General features: G+C 48.0%; 1 protein-coding gene across 1 annotated transcript in view; it reads left to right on the top strand.

Annotated features, from left to right (window-relative positions):
- Positions 1-2,234: 2,234 nt before the first annotated feature.
- GOT2 (glutamic-oxaloacetic transaminase 2) overlaps positions 2,235-16,305 on the top strand; it is a 28,175-nt gene continuing 14,104 nt past the window's right edge. Inside the window, exons 1-3 of the mRNA XM_067546882.1 lie at positions 2,235-2,387; positions 12,674-12,830; positions 15,087-15,215. Of these exons, the coding sequence (XP_067402983.1) occupies positions 2,272-2,387; positions 12,674-12,830; positions 15,087-15,215 (402 nt within the window). The 5' untranslated portion in view covers positions 2,235-2,271. The remainder of the gene's footprint in view (positions 2,388-12,673; positions 12,831-15,086; positions 15,216-16,305) is intronic.

The following is a 16,305-nucleotide window of genomic DNA, read 5'->3' as shown; positions in this document are numbered from 1 at the left end:
TTTGTGGGGCCAAAGATGGGGTGTGCAAAGATCAGAAGATGTGGGGAGAAGTGCAGCCAGACCCTCAGGAGGAGGTTCTGGAGGAGCTGGAATAGAGGCTGCAGCCTGGTACCCTCCAGATATACATGCACCAGGGTCTCCCTCACTCTGCAAAAGGGGCAGGTATTGGGATGGGGATGAACCGCGCCAGGTACCCATCCATGCTCAGGGCTCCATGAAGGAGCTGCCAGCTAATATCTCCAGCAGGCCGTGGAAGCAAGGTGGAATACAGACTGGCCCACTGGGGTTCCTCAGCATTGACAGGTGGTAAAAGGTCCCACCACTTGTTATCAGGGTGGGACACGAGGGCGAGAAAGTGGAGAGTGTGGAGCACAAGCATGTAGAGATGTGCCCATGGCACGGTTCGGAAGCACACCAGCTGCATGGGGTGGGTGGAGTGGGTGACTGGGGTGCTCACGGCACAGGGGCCCAGTGAGAAGGTCTGGAGGGCCCAGGGTGAGGGGCGGGAGGGGAGCACCCTCAGGACCCACTCAAGGTAGGTGGTAAGGCTGCACTCACCTCCTGGAGTACTTACCGTGGTGTTCGAAGGGTGGGGCCGACCCAGCACTTGGGGATCCACCCAGTCCCCCGGTCATAGTCCAGGAGGTCTTCGATCTTGGTGACGCCTGCCAAGACCAGCCTCTGGAGCACCAGGAGGGACTCCGCCACCTGCACGCTGAGATGGGGATTGTGTAGCAGGGGCTCCGTGAGGAGGTCCGCCCCCTTGGCGGCCACCACGGACCTGGTTGCTGAGACCAGCCTCCAGGTCCGGAGGAGGTCCTGGTAGAAGATCGGTGTTATGTTAAATCCTTGGAAAGTACTTGTTTTCAGAGAGAAATCAGCATAGAACACAGAGAGATGCAAACCCATGAAAAGTCTTTATTGAACTACACTAAAACTAACACGAAAAGTAGCCAGGATTGGTTGAGCTATCCCCTAATAATCTAACTGTATTGCTATGGCACCCTAGGCAATAAGGCAAGAGAAAAAACACACAAAACAACTGGCAGCTCGGAGAAGTCTTGCGGAAGACCCCTCGGGGGGTGATAAAAGAGCTGCTGGTCACATCAGAGACCTCAGAGACGGCGGAGGAAGGTGTGCACCAGTGTGCTTCATGCTGGACTACCTGCACTATAAAGGAGTCTCTGGAGGCAGAAGGTATGCACCTAGCTGTGGACGAAGCACTTGCCCTCGCCCCCTTCCTCCAGGGGGAGATTCAGGACCCCTGCAGAGACCCAGAGCAGTTCTGGCCAAAAGAACTCCAGAATGAGCTTCTGGAGGTGGGCCAGGAAACTCAGGATAGGGACCAGGGTGGTGAGTTGGTGCCAGAGCATGGACAGGATCAGCTGGTTAAGAACCAGCACCCTCCCTCGCAGGGCGAGGCACTAGACCTGCCCTGTCCACCTCTGCAGTTGCTCAGATGCCCTGCCCTCTAAATCCTGCCAGTTCTCTAGTGGAGGAGGATTGGTGGAGGAAAGATATACGCCCAGATAGTGTTCTTGTTAGGAAATTGTGTGTTGCTACAGAACGCTTAGGCAGCCTGACCTTAGATAAATCACTTTCTTTCTTCCTTTCACTTTACTCATCCGTTGTAATTAATAAAATAATAATAATAATAATACCTAGCTCTTGTATAGCACTTTTAAGCAGTAGACATCAAAGTGCTTTACAAAAGGAGGTAAATATTATTATCCTCATTTTACACATGGGGAAACTGAGGCACAGAGGAAGAGCCCAGATCCTCAAAAGTATTCAGACACCTAATTTCCATTGCAATCTTTGGAATTTAAGCGTCTAAGAACCAGATGCTGTGGGCCAAAGCCAATGGCAGAGCTGGGATGAGCGCACAGGTCTCCTGAGTCCCAGCCCAGTGTACTATCTGCTAGGCCACGTTGCCTCAGATGGGAGCCACCTGCATCCCAGGCCAGCCTGGAGGATTAATTTGCTAATGCCTGTACAGTGCTTGTAACACACTGGGGTTATTTTATACCCTGCAGTGCCCCCTTAACAGCAATCCACCTGCTGTAAATTGGGAGCGACACACCACGTGCACAACTCCAACCCCCCACCCCCCCAAGAACCAGGATTCAGACGCAGCCACGCGGGCACCGCCTGCAGATAGTCCTCCTAGCCTCCTAGCGGCGTGGGTGGAGCCAACGGAGGAGGAGGAGGAGGAGCCAGCCACGGGCAGTTTGTCTCTGTGGCACCAAGCGTAGTTCAGTCAGTTGCTCAATGCCGGTCAGTTCAGCTCCTGCCGCAGCCATGGCTCTGCTGCAGCCCGGCCGGCTCCTGCGCTCCGTCGCGGCCCGGCGCCACCCCTGCCTGGCCCCCTTGGGAGCCAGAGCCAGGTAACGGGGGACGGAACGGACCCGAGGCGGACAGGCTAGCGCGGCGGAAGGGCATCGGGGGCGGGGGGCCCGCCCCTCGCCCTAGGGGGCACTTGCGGGAGCTGCCCGGGGCTGAGCGAGCTCGGCCCGTGGGCCCTCGCCACTGCCCCGGGAATGGACCCCGCGAGCGGGGGTGCTGTCCTGGGCGCCGCGCGGGGAGACGGGGGGTGTCTGTCTTCTGTCTGCAGGGTGCTGGGGTGACACCTGGCCGGCCGCTGCCCTCGTGCTGGGGGCAAAGAGCCCCGAGGACACGCTGAGGTGCCCCCCATTTGCTCCCGTTACGAGGAAGCGACCCGTGCGGTCACGGTGTCGTATGTCCTTCGGCGCTTTCCCTAGGCGGCAGGCCGCGGGCTGGTGACGGTGGATGTTGGGCGTGCGGCGTGGTCGGAAAAGGCATCTTGGATTGGCTGCGATGAGGCGGGCGTGGTGGTAGCCCGCCGCAGCAATTGGCTCCCACGGGCTGCCGGTGCCGGCACGCGTGCCCTTCAGGTCCCGGTTTAGAGGACAGAGCAGCACCCCCCTTTCCGGTCTCAGTGTCCTGCTGGCCCCGCCCCTCCAGCGCATGCCCTGAGGGTGGGGGGACCGAGATCAGGCCCATCTACGCCCGGTTGTGCCATGAACGCCTGGCAGGACACCAGGCCGCCCGGCTAGACCCATGTTACACCCTTCTCTCTCCCGCCAAAGTGGGTGCTGCTGCGGTCAGGGTGGGCCCCTGGGTGCTGGCACCCAGCATACTAGCCTCTGTGTCTTACTGTTACATTCTTGGCTCTGCCACTGAGTTTAGGGCTTTGACCATCTGCTCTGTGGCCAGCCGTCCCCTAAGGATGGGTTTATCCTGGCAGCGCTAGCACTCATAGCTCTGCGGTGCTTAAAGCATGTTGTAATCTTGTCCTGAGCCTGCCTGCCTGATAAATATTGAAAGAGCCACACAAATTGGAGGGGAGATCATGAAATCTACCATGCACAAGGCGGTGTCAGCTGCACAGAGTAGACACACTGTGGGTAAACATGATTATTTTTGTTTCTGATCTCAGTTACAGCGATTTTTAGATGTTAGCTGTAACAAGAATAGAGGGAAATTCAGAGAGATGTGACTTTAAAAAAAGGTGAGTCCCATTAGCTGTATGCATGTAAATGGTAAGGAAACTGAGGCAGACAGGGTCAATTAATTGCCCAAAAGACAGAGTTGGGGTAAGAAATTGGGAAGTCCCTGTTCTGTGATTTCTTTAGACAACATGTCCTCTTAGGAAATAGACACATAGGAAAGATAGTAGGTGTAGCCAGAGCTCTTTCAAGAGACTGAAATTCTTCAGATTTGTCATTTTAAAATAAAAGCTTATAATGATCTAGTGATGGCATTTTGCACTATCAAGTGGGGGTCACTGTGCTGGGCACCTGACCATCCTGGAGCACCAGAAGTTCAAAGTAGTTAAGAGGCTGCACACTCAGACTGTGGGAGGGGAATGACTGCTGTCAAGGAATCTTCATTTTCTGGACACTGCTTAGTGTTCAGTGGTTCTTGGCAGTGTGGAAAAGCAAGGCTTCCTGGGAAGAGGAGAGTTAGGGCTCTTAAAGGACACAAAAGAAACGTTAGTGTTGTATTGCATGCTACTTTTTGTACAATATGTCATGTATCTATCACATCATGGTGGGGTTTCAGAGGAAGTGTAAAAACAGCATTTCCTGATATCCTGAAGAGAAACATTGGTATTTTATCCTGCACTTGTGTGCAAGTATTGCATACAATGGAGCAGGCCTCTAATTAAGTAAGCTGAATAAACTAAACTGAAGGGACATGAAGAGGTGAAATATAATGGGGGGAGGGCTGTTATACTGAACTCTGCTTTTTAATATTCTCTTTGTGATGTGGCTAGCTATTAAAAAGTTTCTTCCTCTTGGAATGAGCTGGATGTGCCAGATGCCATTTGAAATATTAAGATCTGTAGCTGTCAGAGATGCCCCTCTCTCCCTGTTAATTTGTTGACTGGTTACAAAATGACCAGAAGGCCATTGAGGTTTCTTACTGCAAAGATTGTTTATTTCATGCAACTCCTTATCAAAGTTATTAGTGATGTCAGGCTGGGATTAGCAGTCTTCGGTTTCCCTCCTCTCTTCAGTGTTCACCCCAAAATCCATTCCTTGGCTGAGAGTGAACATGAAAATCATCAGCCCTACAGCTAATCTAGAGCCAATGACAACAGGCTTGGAATGAATATATTTAACTCACAGGAGTGTTGAGGCTTAACTATTTACTTACTACTACACTGCTGGAAAAATTCAGTGTAGCTTTGTGTAACTCCCATCGATTTCGTAACTTCTGTTTAGCGCGCCGTCTCCACAGCTCTGCACTGACGGGAAACGTGTAGCCATCGACACAGCGCTATGGTTTTTGGGGCGGTGGTTTTATTAGATCGACTTCTGGATCTATTGAGTGTGTCTTCCCTGCTTCTCAGTCAAACTGGAAAATTCAATCTGACAGCGGTGAATTTGCTGCCGTCAGTGTAGATATAGCCTTAATGCCTGATCCTGCAGACCCTTAGCTATATGAATAGTCCCATTGAGTTCATTGATCTGCTTAAGGATTTCCATGTTTGAGACTTTAATATGTAAAGCACTTTACGCTGCTTGAGTGAAAGATGCTGTAAAAATACAAAGTGCTGTTGCCATCTCAGATGTAAAAGTAGCCTGAACTTTTGCAGCTCAATCTAAGCACCTAAAAATCAGTAGGGAGGTATGTGTTGCGGGATGTACATTAGTGTAGACTCCTCCTCCTCCCTAAGCTGATACTACTTATATAGTTATACTCATATAAACAGCTTCTATAATCAACCGTCCATAAATTCTAAAAACAAAAATATTGTCCATTTTAAAAGCAGTTAAGGCACTAAGTTTTGTGCTGACACACATCCTTACATCCTTTCAAGATACTCCTCCCAGTAGCAATAGAGAGATGGACTTTATTTGGGAATTACTATGGTGATGAGAGCAACATAAACATAAACTGTTTAGGCAGTTATTTATATTACAATAGTGCTTAGAGGGCCCAATTGAGATTGGATTCCCTTATGTTAGGTGCTGTACAAACACAGTAACAGTCCCTGTCCCAAAGAGCTTACAATCTAAATAGACCAGACAAATGATCGGAGAGGAAATTGAGGCACAGAGGGGACAGGACTTGCCCAGTATAACACAGGTTAGTGGCAGAGCAGGAAAAGAACCCAGACTTCCTGAGTCCCAGCTCAGTACCCTACCACTGGATCTCACTGCCTTTCTGTGGTAATCTCCTGTCACTAGTCACATTCTGCCAAAAACTTCCCAAACCGCCGGATCCTAGGTTAGTGGGTGTATATGTATATTTGTGACAAACTCTCAGTATAAAGATTCATGCATCTGATGAAGTGGGTTTCTGCCCACAAAAGCTTATGCCCAAATAAATGTTAATCTTTAAGGTGCCACAAGACTCTCACTGTTTTAGCATAAAGATTGTCAGTCTATGTAATACAGGGCTGCTGTTCTCTGGCTCAGAGCTGCCTGAGGTATTCTTCATAATAGTCCTGCTGTTCATGCTGGGGACCCTCATTAAATGTGTATCTGCTCATTAAATTAAGGGTGCAGTTTAAAAATTCCAGGCCTCATTCTCTGTGCCACCTCTGCTGTCTGCAGACATTGGCATTGTGCAGCTGGGCATTAGACATGGCCCAACAGAAATAATAAGGTGTTTTTTTTTTATAGTCTGTCTGGTGTGTCCTTGACATTAATAGGGTTTTTCCTCTTCCTTGGAGTGACAGTAATGCGGATAAAAGCACGTAGATAGGAAGAATGGCCCGGGGGCTTTCTGAGGCGCAAATGCTGCACTCTGTACTTGGGGGCCAAAGCTTCCACTGCAAGAAAATGGAACTCTTGCTTAGGCATAGAGGGCAGGGTTGGACCCTGAAATCATAATTCATTGGAGAAAACGGATTGTGACAGCAGTCTTACTTCTCTCTGATCATGTGCAAGACAAGTGAGCACCTGTCAGTGCCTTTTATGTCATAACACATCCAGGTACAGTAGAAAAATTGTGAATTCTTGCACACCACGCTCAGTCAAAGCAGTTCTGTGGGCTAAATGTAATGGTACTGTGTTGAGAGGTCCTTTCAAATACACATGGTCTGTGCTTATGAGAGTCTGCATTCTTTATTCAAACATTGGCATTACAGTAGTGGCCAGTAGCAGTGATCAGATTCGTGGCCCTGTTGTGCTAGCTGCTGTGGTTACTGGGTTAATTGCACCACTGTCCCTTCTTGGGATCTCTGAGTGCACCCCCACAGGCCTCGGGCCTTTACCTCTGCTGAGGCAGAATTTTCCAGTTAGCCCTGTCTAAAACTAGGACCTCGTTTACAGCCCCTTAGATACAAACCGTGACTAACTCAGCAGGTCTCACTGGGTTGAGACTCTGCCAGGGATGCCTTTTGGAAGCCTGTGACAGCATGTTTGCAGTGATACAGGAACAGTGTCTTCAGAATAAAGCATGACTCATTTTGCCCAAAAGGCATACAGTTCTTAAATGGTCTTCTCTAAAACAACAGGCCTGCACACATATTCCCTTACTAAACTTAGCATTTCTATTGCTAGCTCGGGTGGGTTAGGCTTAGGCCTAGTCTATACTAGAAAGGTTTTTCGATGGTAATTACATTGGTGATGAAAAAGTGCTGTAATTACAACGCTTGTGCCCGTCCACACAGTGCTCATTGTATCGTTAATACACATCCACACTTTCTAGTACTCCCCTCCCCCCCTTCATTTCCTCTGCACCCACTATCTCTATTTGAAAGGATAGATACTGCACTGCTCTCCACTGTTGCTGTCAGCGTTCTGAAAACATGTCACGGCTGGTCGCACAGTATATCATGAGCTCCCAATTGGAACAGGAATCTGAGGCACCTGACCTGCTGTGTGCCATACAAACAAACAGCACCGGATTACTGTTTGCATTCATGGAGCATCTGCACACAGTGCACTGCCACTTTTGGGTGCATGAGACAAGCACTGAGTGCTGGGATTGCATTGTTATGCAGGTCTGGGATGACGAGCAGTGGCTGCAAAACTTTTGAATGTGCAAAGCCACTGGAACTCTGTGGCACTCACCCCTGTCCTGTGACACAAGACATCTGAATGAGAGTTGCCCTCTCGGTGGAGAAGTGCCTTGTGATCGCCGTGTGGAAGCTGGCAACTCCAGACTGCTACCGGTCAATCGCTAATCAGTTTGGAATTGGGAGGTCCACCATTGGATCAGTGTTATCACAACTGTGCAGGGTCATTAACCACATTCTGCCATGAAGGACTGTAAGTCTTGGAAATGTGTGTGGATGGCTTCGCAACAATGGGATTCCCTAACTGGCAAGGCAATAGATGGTCCAGCACCAAAATTGGGATATGCGTGCCATCTTGTGACGGAGTACATCAATAGAAAGGGGTTCTTCTCTATGGTGCTGCAGGTGCTTATGGATCACTGTGGGCATTTCACTGACATCAATGTGAGCTGGTCAGAAAAGGTACATGATGCACGTATCTTCAGAAACACTGGCCAGTACAGGAAGCTACATATGGATCCTTTCTTTCCAGACCAAAAGATTCCAATGGGGGAGTCGAGTTGGCTATAGTGATCCTGGGAGACCCAGCCTACCCACTAATGCCATGGCTCATGAAGCCTTATACGGGCAACCTAGATAGCAGCAAGGAGTGCTTCAATAACAGGCTGAGCAGGTGCCGAATGATTGTTGAATGTATGTTTGGCAGATTAAAGGCTTGCTGGAGGTGCCTTTATGGTAGGCTAGACCTCAGTGAGGACAGTATTCCCATGGTTAGAGCCGCCTGCTGTGTGCTCCATAATTTATGTGAAGCTAAGGATGAAAAGCTTGCCCCTGGGTGGCTCACAGAGGCAGATTGTCTTGCATCTGCATATGAACAGTCAGATGGTAGGGGTATTAGAGCGGCACAACGGGGGGCCATTTGAATCAGGGAGGCATTATGGACCCATTTTGAGAATGAGAACCAGTATGGTGTTTTTGTTAGCAGCACTGCCATTCTACGACTGCTATCCAGCTTGAGCTGTGTATTAGTGGCAGGTGAATGTACTATGTACAATGCAGAAATAAGTGCTTATTCTCAGAGCTTGTCTTTATTACATGCAAAACAGTTCACAACAAAAACAAACAAAAAAAACTCCACAGGGCTGGAGGGAAGCAGTGAGGGCCAGTGTGAGCCATGACAGCTGGGTGTAAGTTGCTGGACCATTGCTCTCATAGCTGTCTGAAGGGGTGGAGTGTGTAAGGGGTAATGAGATGGGCCAGGTGTTTCGTAGGAATGTTTGGGGAGTACATGGAAAGCAGTTCTGTAGTGGCTGCAAGGGGAGGCGAGCATGCGTGAACCCTGTGTGCAATGTCACTATTGTCGTAAGCAGCTCCGTCTGCTTCTCCATGGCTTTGATCATGCGCTCATGACCTGCCATCACCTGTTCATGGTTGTCCTTCCTTTCCTGTCTTTCTTTCTTCTGGCTTTCGGTCACGGATTGTCTCTCTGCCCTTTTTTTTCCTCTTGGTCGCCTCAGAGGACTGGAGAAGTTCCTGCAATATCTCCTCCTTGCTTCTTTAAGGTCACTTCCTTATCACCTGGAGGTACTTTGCTGGTGTAGAGGTTTTAGCTGTGAAGGTCACATCTGTGGAAGCATAAGAAACAATGAACAGAAGCATTTTTGTAGGTGCCCTAACACTATAGATGCAGATATCTTGCTTCTGAGAGTAAACAGGGATGCCAGGGTGCATCTCCTCCATGTGAGCAGCTTCAAACCGGTCCCTATGCTGGTCATCTGTATATCACTTTGGCCCTACACAAATGATTGCCAATTGGCATGGGAAAGTGTTCTACAGTGGGGGAAGGAATAGAGTCACTCTGCCAAGGAATCTGAGGCAGAGAATTGAAGAGTACCTCCAGGAAAGCTTCCTAGAGATCTCACAGAGGATACCTGTGAAATTGCGATGTGCATTAATATGCTTCTTAGCTGCACTTGGGGTGCACAAGGAAATGGGAAAGCCCATGGAAATACAGCTACTGTGGTGCATTTCTGTCCCTTCAACTACCTCTATGATTTAGCAAAGCAAAGGCCCCTTGTGCCTCCTATATACAAGCAGCATCAGCTTTGAAATACATTTACTAGAGCTCCCCTCTCCTGCATCTTGCACACTAGAGCTGTAGGGCTGGGTCTGGCTGCAAACTTCTGGGGTTGAGAACAGCTCCTAACTCCCAACCTTACCAAATGAACTGGTCCCCAGGTTTGAATCGTCCTCCAACTCCACCTCCTCGTTGACAACTTCTTTGTCAGGGTTGATTCCGGTGTCCGCAGAGGTATCCACGGATGTCTTCAGGGTGGAGGTGGGGTCTTTGCTGAGGATGGCTTCCAGCTCTTTGTAGAAGTGGCAGGTCTTTGGCTCTGCACCAGAGTGATGGTTTGTCTCCCTGGTCTTCTAGTAGCTCTGCTGCAGCTCCTTGATTTTAGCTCAGCGCTGCAGCGTATCCCATTCATAGCCCTTCTCTACCATGGCACGAGAAATCTGGCCATAAGTATCAAATTCCTTCGGCTGAAGCGGAGCTGGGACTGCATGGCTGACTCTTCCCAAATGCCGATCAGGTCCAGCAGTTCCCGTGTGCTCCAAGTGGAAGAGCGTGTGGTTCATGGAGCTGCCATGGTCAGCTGGGAAGATGAGATATGAGTTCTCCACGCCCTGACAAAGCAGGAAGTGGAATTTCAAAAAGTCACGGGATTTTAAAGGGAGACTTCAAAGCAGAGCAGTGGAGTTCAAACTGATAGCCAGAGTGGTCAGGATGGGCATTGTGGGACACTTCCCAAGGCCGCTTACTGTGACATAATTGTATCACTATGTCTACACTGATGCTTTTTTTATTTAAGTTGGGCAAAAAAACCTCTACGCCTCTTGTCGAGATGGTTTTATTTTGTTGAAAAAATGGCTGTTTTATTTGGGCGGGAGGGGGGAGGAGGAAAGAGGGAGGATATGATTGCAGTGTGTACACCAGCACTGTTTTGTTGAAAAAAGCTGACTTTTCGACAAAACAGTCTAGTGTAGACCAGGCCTTAGTTGTCATCTCTTGAGTTGGGAGAAACAGCCTGTGCTGCTTACAGCCTGGGCTGTGTGTCTCTGGACAGCCTCTCTCAGCTTGCCCCCACAACTCTTCCCTCCTCATTTTTAGGATCTTTTAGGGGTTAAATCTTCTTGATCCTAGGCTTAGCCTAGATGGAGCCAGCGAGGTGAATACTTTCACCATTTGAAGGCTATCTTAACTCATTTGAAGCTGTGTAGGTGAGGCTGTGACTTATCTGTCATTGTTTTACTTTTTTTGCGAGGTTCTTAGTTTCCTTTGACTTAGTTCTATGCATTTGATCAGGCAATATTACAAAATTGAACAGAGAAATTGAGTCACACAATTTTCATAAAACATATTAGGGATTTTCCCAGGTTGTTATGCTGGGCACAGTAGAAGTGGGTATAGTCCCTGGCCTGAAGAGCTTACAATCAGAGACCAGTACTAAAGACGCATCTAGGACAAAGTAAAACAATGCAAGTGTGGCTTCTGTCTGTTGTGGCCTTTTTTTAGTTGTCTTTAATTTTAGTGCTGGACACCCACAGCTCCCATTGACTTCAGTGGGGTTCTGGGGGCCCAGCACATCTGAAAATCATCAGATCCTTTAGTTGCTACCCGTTAATGATTTACAGAGAGACTGGATTGAGCTGTAGCTGTTTGCTTGTTAACTGAAGCAAGTCTAAATGTTGTTCCAGATGTCTAGTGATTTGAGTGTGTAATGGAGCATAAATTGTTTTATTTCCGGGATGACTTTTCTTATAAGCAGTGCTCTTAACTGCCTCTGTCACCATAAACGTTTTTAGTCATGTCTGTGTGCGTGCAATGCTGCATTCATACAGAATTTTCAGGTACAACAGAGAGGCTGGCTTTTCCACCAGATGAGGCTTGACGTCAGTGTACAGTGGAGCTTACACTGTACCTGCCTGAACTGTACCAGACCAGCAGGTCAATGCAGCTTGCGTTGAAATGGTATAGCAGTTTGTATTTGCATGGCACCAGCGATCTAGACTGGGACTTGCAAAGGGACCTGAGGGAGTTAGGCACCCAACTCTTGCTGAGTTTCAAACTCCCTTCATCCCCCTTTGAAAATCCCATCCTGATTTCCTCTAAGTGTGAGGGTGGGATTGTCGCTGTGCTGTCACTATACAGTGGAACCACAGAGTTACAAACAGCTCAAGAACAGAGCTTCTTTGTAACTCTGCACAAAACGTTGTTCTTTCAAAAGTTTACAACTGAGCATTGACATAATAGAGCTTTGAAACATTACTATGCAGAAGAAAAAAGCTGCTTTTCTTCTGTTTTTTAGTAGTTTATGGTTAACACAATACAGTACTGTATTTGCTTTTTTATTTTTTGTCTCTGCTGTTGTCAGATTGTGTACTTCCAATTCCAAATGAGGTGTGTGGTTGACTGGTCAGTTTGTAACTCTGATGTTTGTAATTCTGAAGTTCTTCTGTAATACCTTTCTCCACCCTTTGCAACTGGGTGAGGAAAGGCACCCAGAGCGGGTTTGGGCACTCTTCCACTTATTTGATATTGGCTTAACTGAGAAACTAGCCACACTGGGAATAGTTAGTCTGTGGAGAAGGAGGGAAGCTATGGCTTGTTTATGCTGTAGATCAGGGGTGGGGAACGTCCGGCCCGCGGGCCGTATAAGGCCCGTGAAATCATTTGGTCTGGCCCGCGGGACGTCCGAAATCATTTGGTCTGGCCCTGGCGGCGGGGGGGGGAATTCGGCGGTTATGTGGCGGCGGTGCGGTTTTGCGGTGGGGTTCCGTGGGGGGGGGCGGGCAGTGCCCGCCGTCAAAACCCTGCCGCCGTTTGCCTCTTTTCGGCGGCGGGGGGGAATTCGGCGGCGGCGCAGTTTCACGGCGGCGGCGGGGAATTCGGCGGCAGACACTCAGGCCACCATCAGTCCCTTGCCAGAAAAAAGGTTCCCCACCCCTGCTGTAGATACTTAAAATACTTCATCCTTGGCCCTTGGATACCAACTCCAAAGAAATCCTGCTACAGTTGAGCCAATAGGCCAGGATATAACAAACATCTTTAGGCCATGGACCATTTCCTTCTGTTCATAAACCTAATCCTTTCACTTGTGTTCCTTGTTGCAGCTCCTGGTGGTCTCATGTGGAGATGGGACCGCCTGATCCTATTTTGGGGGTGACTGAAGCCTTTAAACGAGACACCAATACTAAGAAGATGAACCTGGGTGTTGGGGCATACCGGGATGATACCGGGAAGCCATATGTCCTGAACAGTGTCCGCAAAGTAAGCCTGGCACCAGCTGCTCTGGGGGGGGGTTGTAAAATCAAAGCATCGTGTGACATGAAGGTACTGTAGCTACTGTCTGTGGAGTGAAGAGTGTCTCAGTTACTTGATATGAAAGACTTTGCTTCTAATCAAACAGGTGGTGCATGGAGTTAATGTGCATTCCTATTGCCAGCACTAGGTGGTCTGGAAGACGACTCTATTGGATCAAGTTAACTGACATCTGAAGGAAGAACTAAAGTACTTCTCTAGAACCAAATCCTGCTCCCATTGAAGTACTGTATATAACAAATCTGGCATCTGACTTCCATGGGGTCAGGATTGGGCTTCCTTGGGGATTATGTTGCCTGAATCTCTTAAACTTTTGTTTTTTAGTAAACAAGACTGATGCAAGACTAAATCCTGCTGTGTCAGTGAGAAAGCTAATGCTAATCTAATAAAGAGCAGTCTCAGAAATTCCACTGATGCTTACTGGCTTCTCTCTAATCCAGTCTGAAATTCTGAATGGGGAGATTGGACACCGACTGTGCCCTTTAGGGGATTACGGTGAAGGTGGGATTATGTTACCTGGAGCCTCTCAGATCTGCATTGTCAGACTTATTGAAATCAACATCTCTGAGAGAGAAATTTCCTCCAGGCATCTGAACCTTGGCAGTGACTGACCCTTTGTTGTGGGTCTACTGGTGTGTTCCTAAATGCTCCTCCCCACCTGGACAGGATACAGGTGTCTTTGTTGGCTGCAGTAGGCAAGACAAATGTGCTAAGGAGAATGTGGGTGCCATCCACTGTTCTTGTTGCTACTCTCTGACCTACATGGTTTGTGAGCATTCAGATTTGTAACTGAATTCCTGAGGCCTTGCCTATGCTGGGGAGTCACTCTCATATCTAAACCCCTTTAGCTGAACCGCTTTTAAAACCAGTTGGAGCCTCAGTGTAGACAAAAACTGTGACAGCCAGAACCATTTTTATAACTTGTTTAGTTCAGCTTGCTTTTAGGCAGTTTAACTAAATCATTTGTCAGAGCTTTGTCTATACTGTAGCTCCAGATGGTTTTAAAAGTGTCTTGAACATTTGGTAACTTTGCCAATGTAGCTAAGATTTACCTCTAAGCCAGCATAAGTCACTTGTACCTCAGTACTGAGATAGCTGGGGGTCTATTTCCAGGCATAGAAATTTTTCTGCTATAAATGGTAGCTCTCACTTTCAGCGGGATGTTTTCACATTAAGCAGGAGATGGTCTCTGCTGCAGCTCTTGCAGCTAATGAAGCTGGAAGGGGCTGTTTCCTCTAGTTTCAGGCTGTCTGGCTCAGTAATACTCACTGGGCAGGCACCAGTTGCTCACAAGCAGCAATGCTGGGTTCAGAGCCTCAATGTTTTGTGTCAAACTATCTGTAAACCTTGCTTCTGAGGCAATAGCAATAAATATTTCTGCTGACAGGTTGCCATAGATGGCTTTGACTTTGAATGGAGCCCTAATCTCTGGGAGATAACTCAGCTGAGCTGGAGTTCATAGACTTTAAGGTCAGAAGGGATCATCATGATAATTTAGTCTGACCTCCTGCACATTGCAGGCTACAGAACCTCACCCACCCACTCCTGTAATAGACTCCTAACCTCAGCTGAGTTACTGAAGTCCTCAAATCATGGTTTAAAGACTTCAAGTTACAGAGAATCCAGTTCACCATTTACACTAGTTTAAACCTGCAGTGACCCATGCTGCAGAGAAAAGTTAAAACCCCCTGGGTCTCCGCCAATATGACCCAGGGGAAAAGTCTTTCTTGACCACAAATTTAGTGATCAGTTAGACCCTGAGCTTGTGGTAAGACCCACCAGCCAGAACACCTGGGAAAGAATTCTCTGTAGTAACTCCGAGCCCTTTCCATTTAGTGTCCCATCACTGGCTGTTGTAGGTATTTGCTGCTAGCATTCGCAGATTGGCTACTTGCCATTGTAGGCAGTCTTATCATATCATCCCTTCCATAAACTTATCAAGCTCTGTCTTGAAGCCAGTTAGGTTTTTTGTCCCTACTGCTCCCCTTGAAAGGATGTTCCAGAACGTCACTCCTCTGGTTAGAAACCTTTGCCTAATTTCAATCCAGAATTTGTTGATGGCCAGTTTATATCCATTTGTTCTTGGATGGTACCTTATAATGAGTGCTAAGAGAATGAAACTTGTTAATGTATGTTACCCCTGGCAGAGCCTTGGGAAGCCTGTAGAACATTAGCAGAAACTGAACATGTGTGTTCCTTTCTTAGGCAGAGGCCCAAATAGCTGCTAAGAAGATGGACAAGGAGTATTTGCCCATTGCTGGGCTGGCAGAGTTCAATAAGGCATCAGCTGAGCTGGCATTGGGTGATACCAATGAGGTTATCAAGAGTGGCCGGGTAAGGAGTTAGATGGAAGAATGGACTAAAATACTGTACAAGTGGGGCTGCTCTAAGAGGCAATCCTGTAAGCTTTGTAATTGTCAACAAAAGAATTCCATAACCGTGTACAGACATGTCTTTCAGAGTGTTTAAAGAGCGAAGGATAATAATACCTCTGGCTCTTGTTCTTTGCATCAGTACATCTCAATGCACTTTACAAAGGAGGTCAATATCATTGTCCTCATTTTAGAGGGGGAAACTGGACACAGAGACTAACACCGGGCTAAGTGCTCACAGTCATCCAACTGGGAATAGAACCCAGTGTTCTGGTCTAGCATGGCATTGGATTCCACTGAAGGCAGCTTTGAGCACTTCTGAAAAACTCACTTAAGAGGGAAAGTGACTGTATCCAAGGGCTCAAAAGAAGCCAGTGTTAGAACTGGAGGCAGAGTTCAGCAATTATCATAGAATCATAGAAGATTAGGGTTGGAAGGGACCTCATGGGGCCATCTAGTCCAACCCCCTGCTTAAAGCAGGACCCAACCCGAACTAAATCATCCCAGCCAGGGCTTTGTCAAGCTGCACCTTAAAAAGCCTCTAAGGATGGAGATTCCACCATCTCCCTAGGTAACCCATTCCATTGCTTCACCACCTTCCTAGTGAGAAAGTTTTTCCTAATATCCAACCTAGACCTCCTCCACTGCAACTTGAGACCATTGCTCCTACTTCTGTCATCTGCCACCACTGAGAACAGCCTAGCTCCATCCTCCCTGGAACTCCCTTTCAAGTAGTTAGAGCTGCTATCAAATCCCCCCCTTGTTCTTCTCTTCTGCAGGCTAAACAAGCCTAGTTCCCTCAGCCTCTCCTCATAAGTCATGTGCCCCTGCCCCCTAATAATTTTTGTTGCCCTCTGCTGGACTTTTTCAATTTGTCCACAAATTGTAGTGGGGGGCCCAAAATTAGACACAATACTCCAAATGTGGCCTCACCAGTGCCAATAGAGGGGAATAATCACTTCTCTCAGTCTGCTGGCAATGCTCCTTCTAATGCAGGCCATTAGCCTTCTTGGCAGTAAGGGCACACTTCTGACTCCTATTCAGCTTCTTGT

The sequence above is a fragment of the Emydura macquarii genome, unplaced genomic scaffold, assembly GCF_026122565.2.
Source record: "Emydura macquarii macquarii isolate MOO-44397 ecotype Brisbane River unplaced genomic scaffold, CSIRO-AGI_Emac_v2 contig_1170, whole genome shotgun sequence".
In the NCBI taxonomy this organism is placed as follows: Eukaryota; Metazoa; Chordata; order Testudines; family Chelidae; genus Emydura; species Emydura macquarii.
This window is presented reverse-complemented; position numbering and strand designations above follow the sequence as displayed.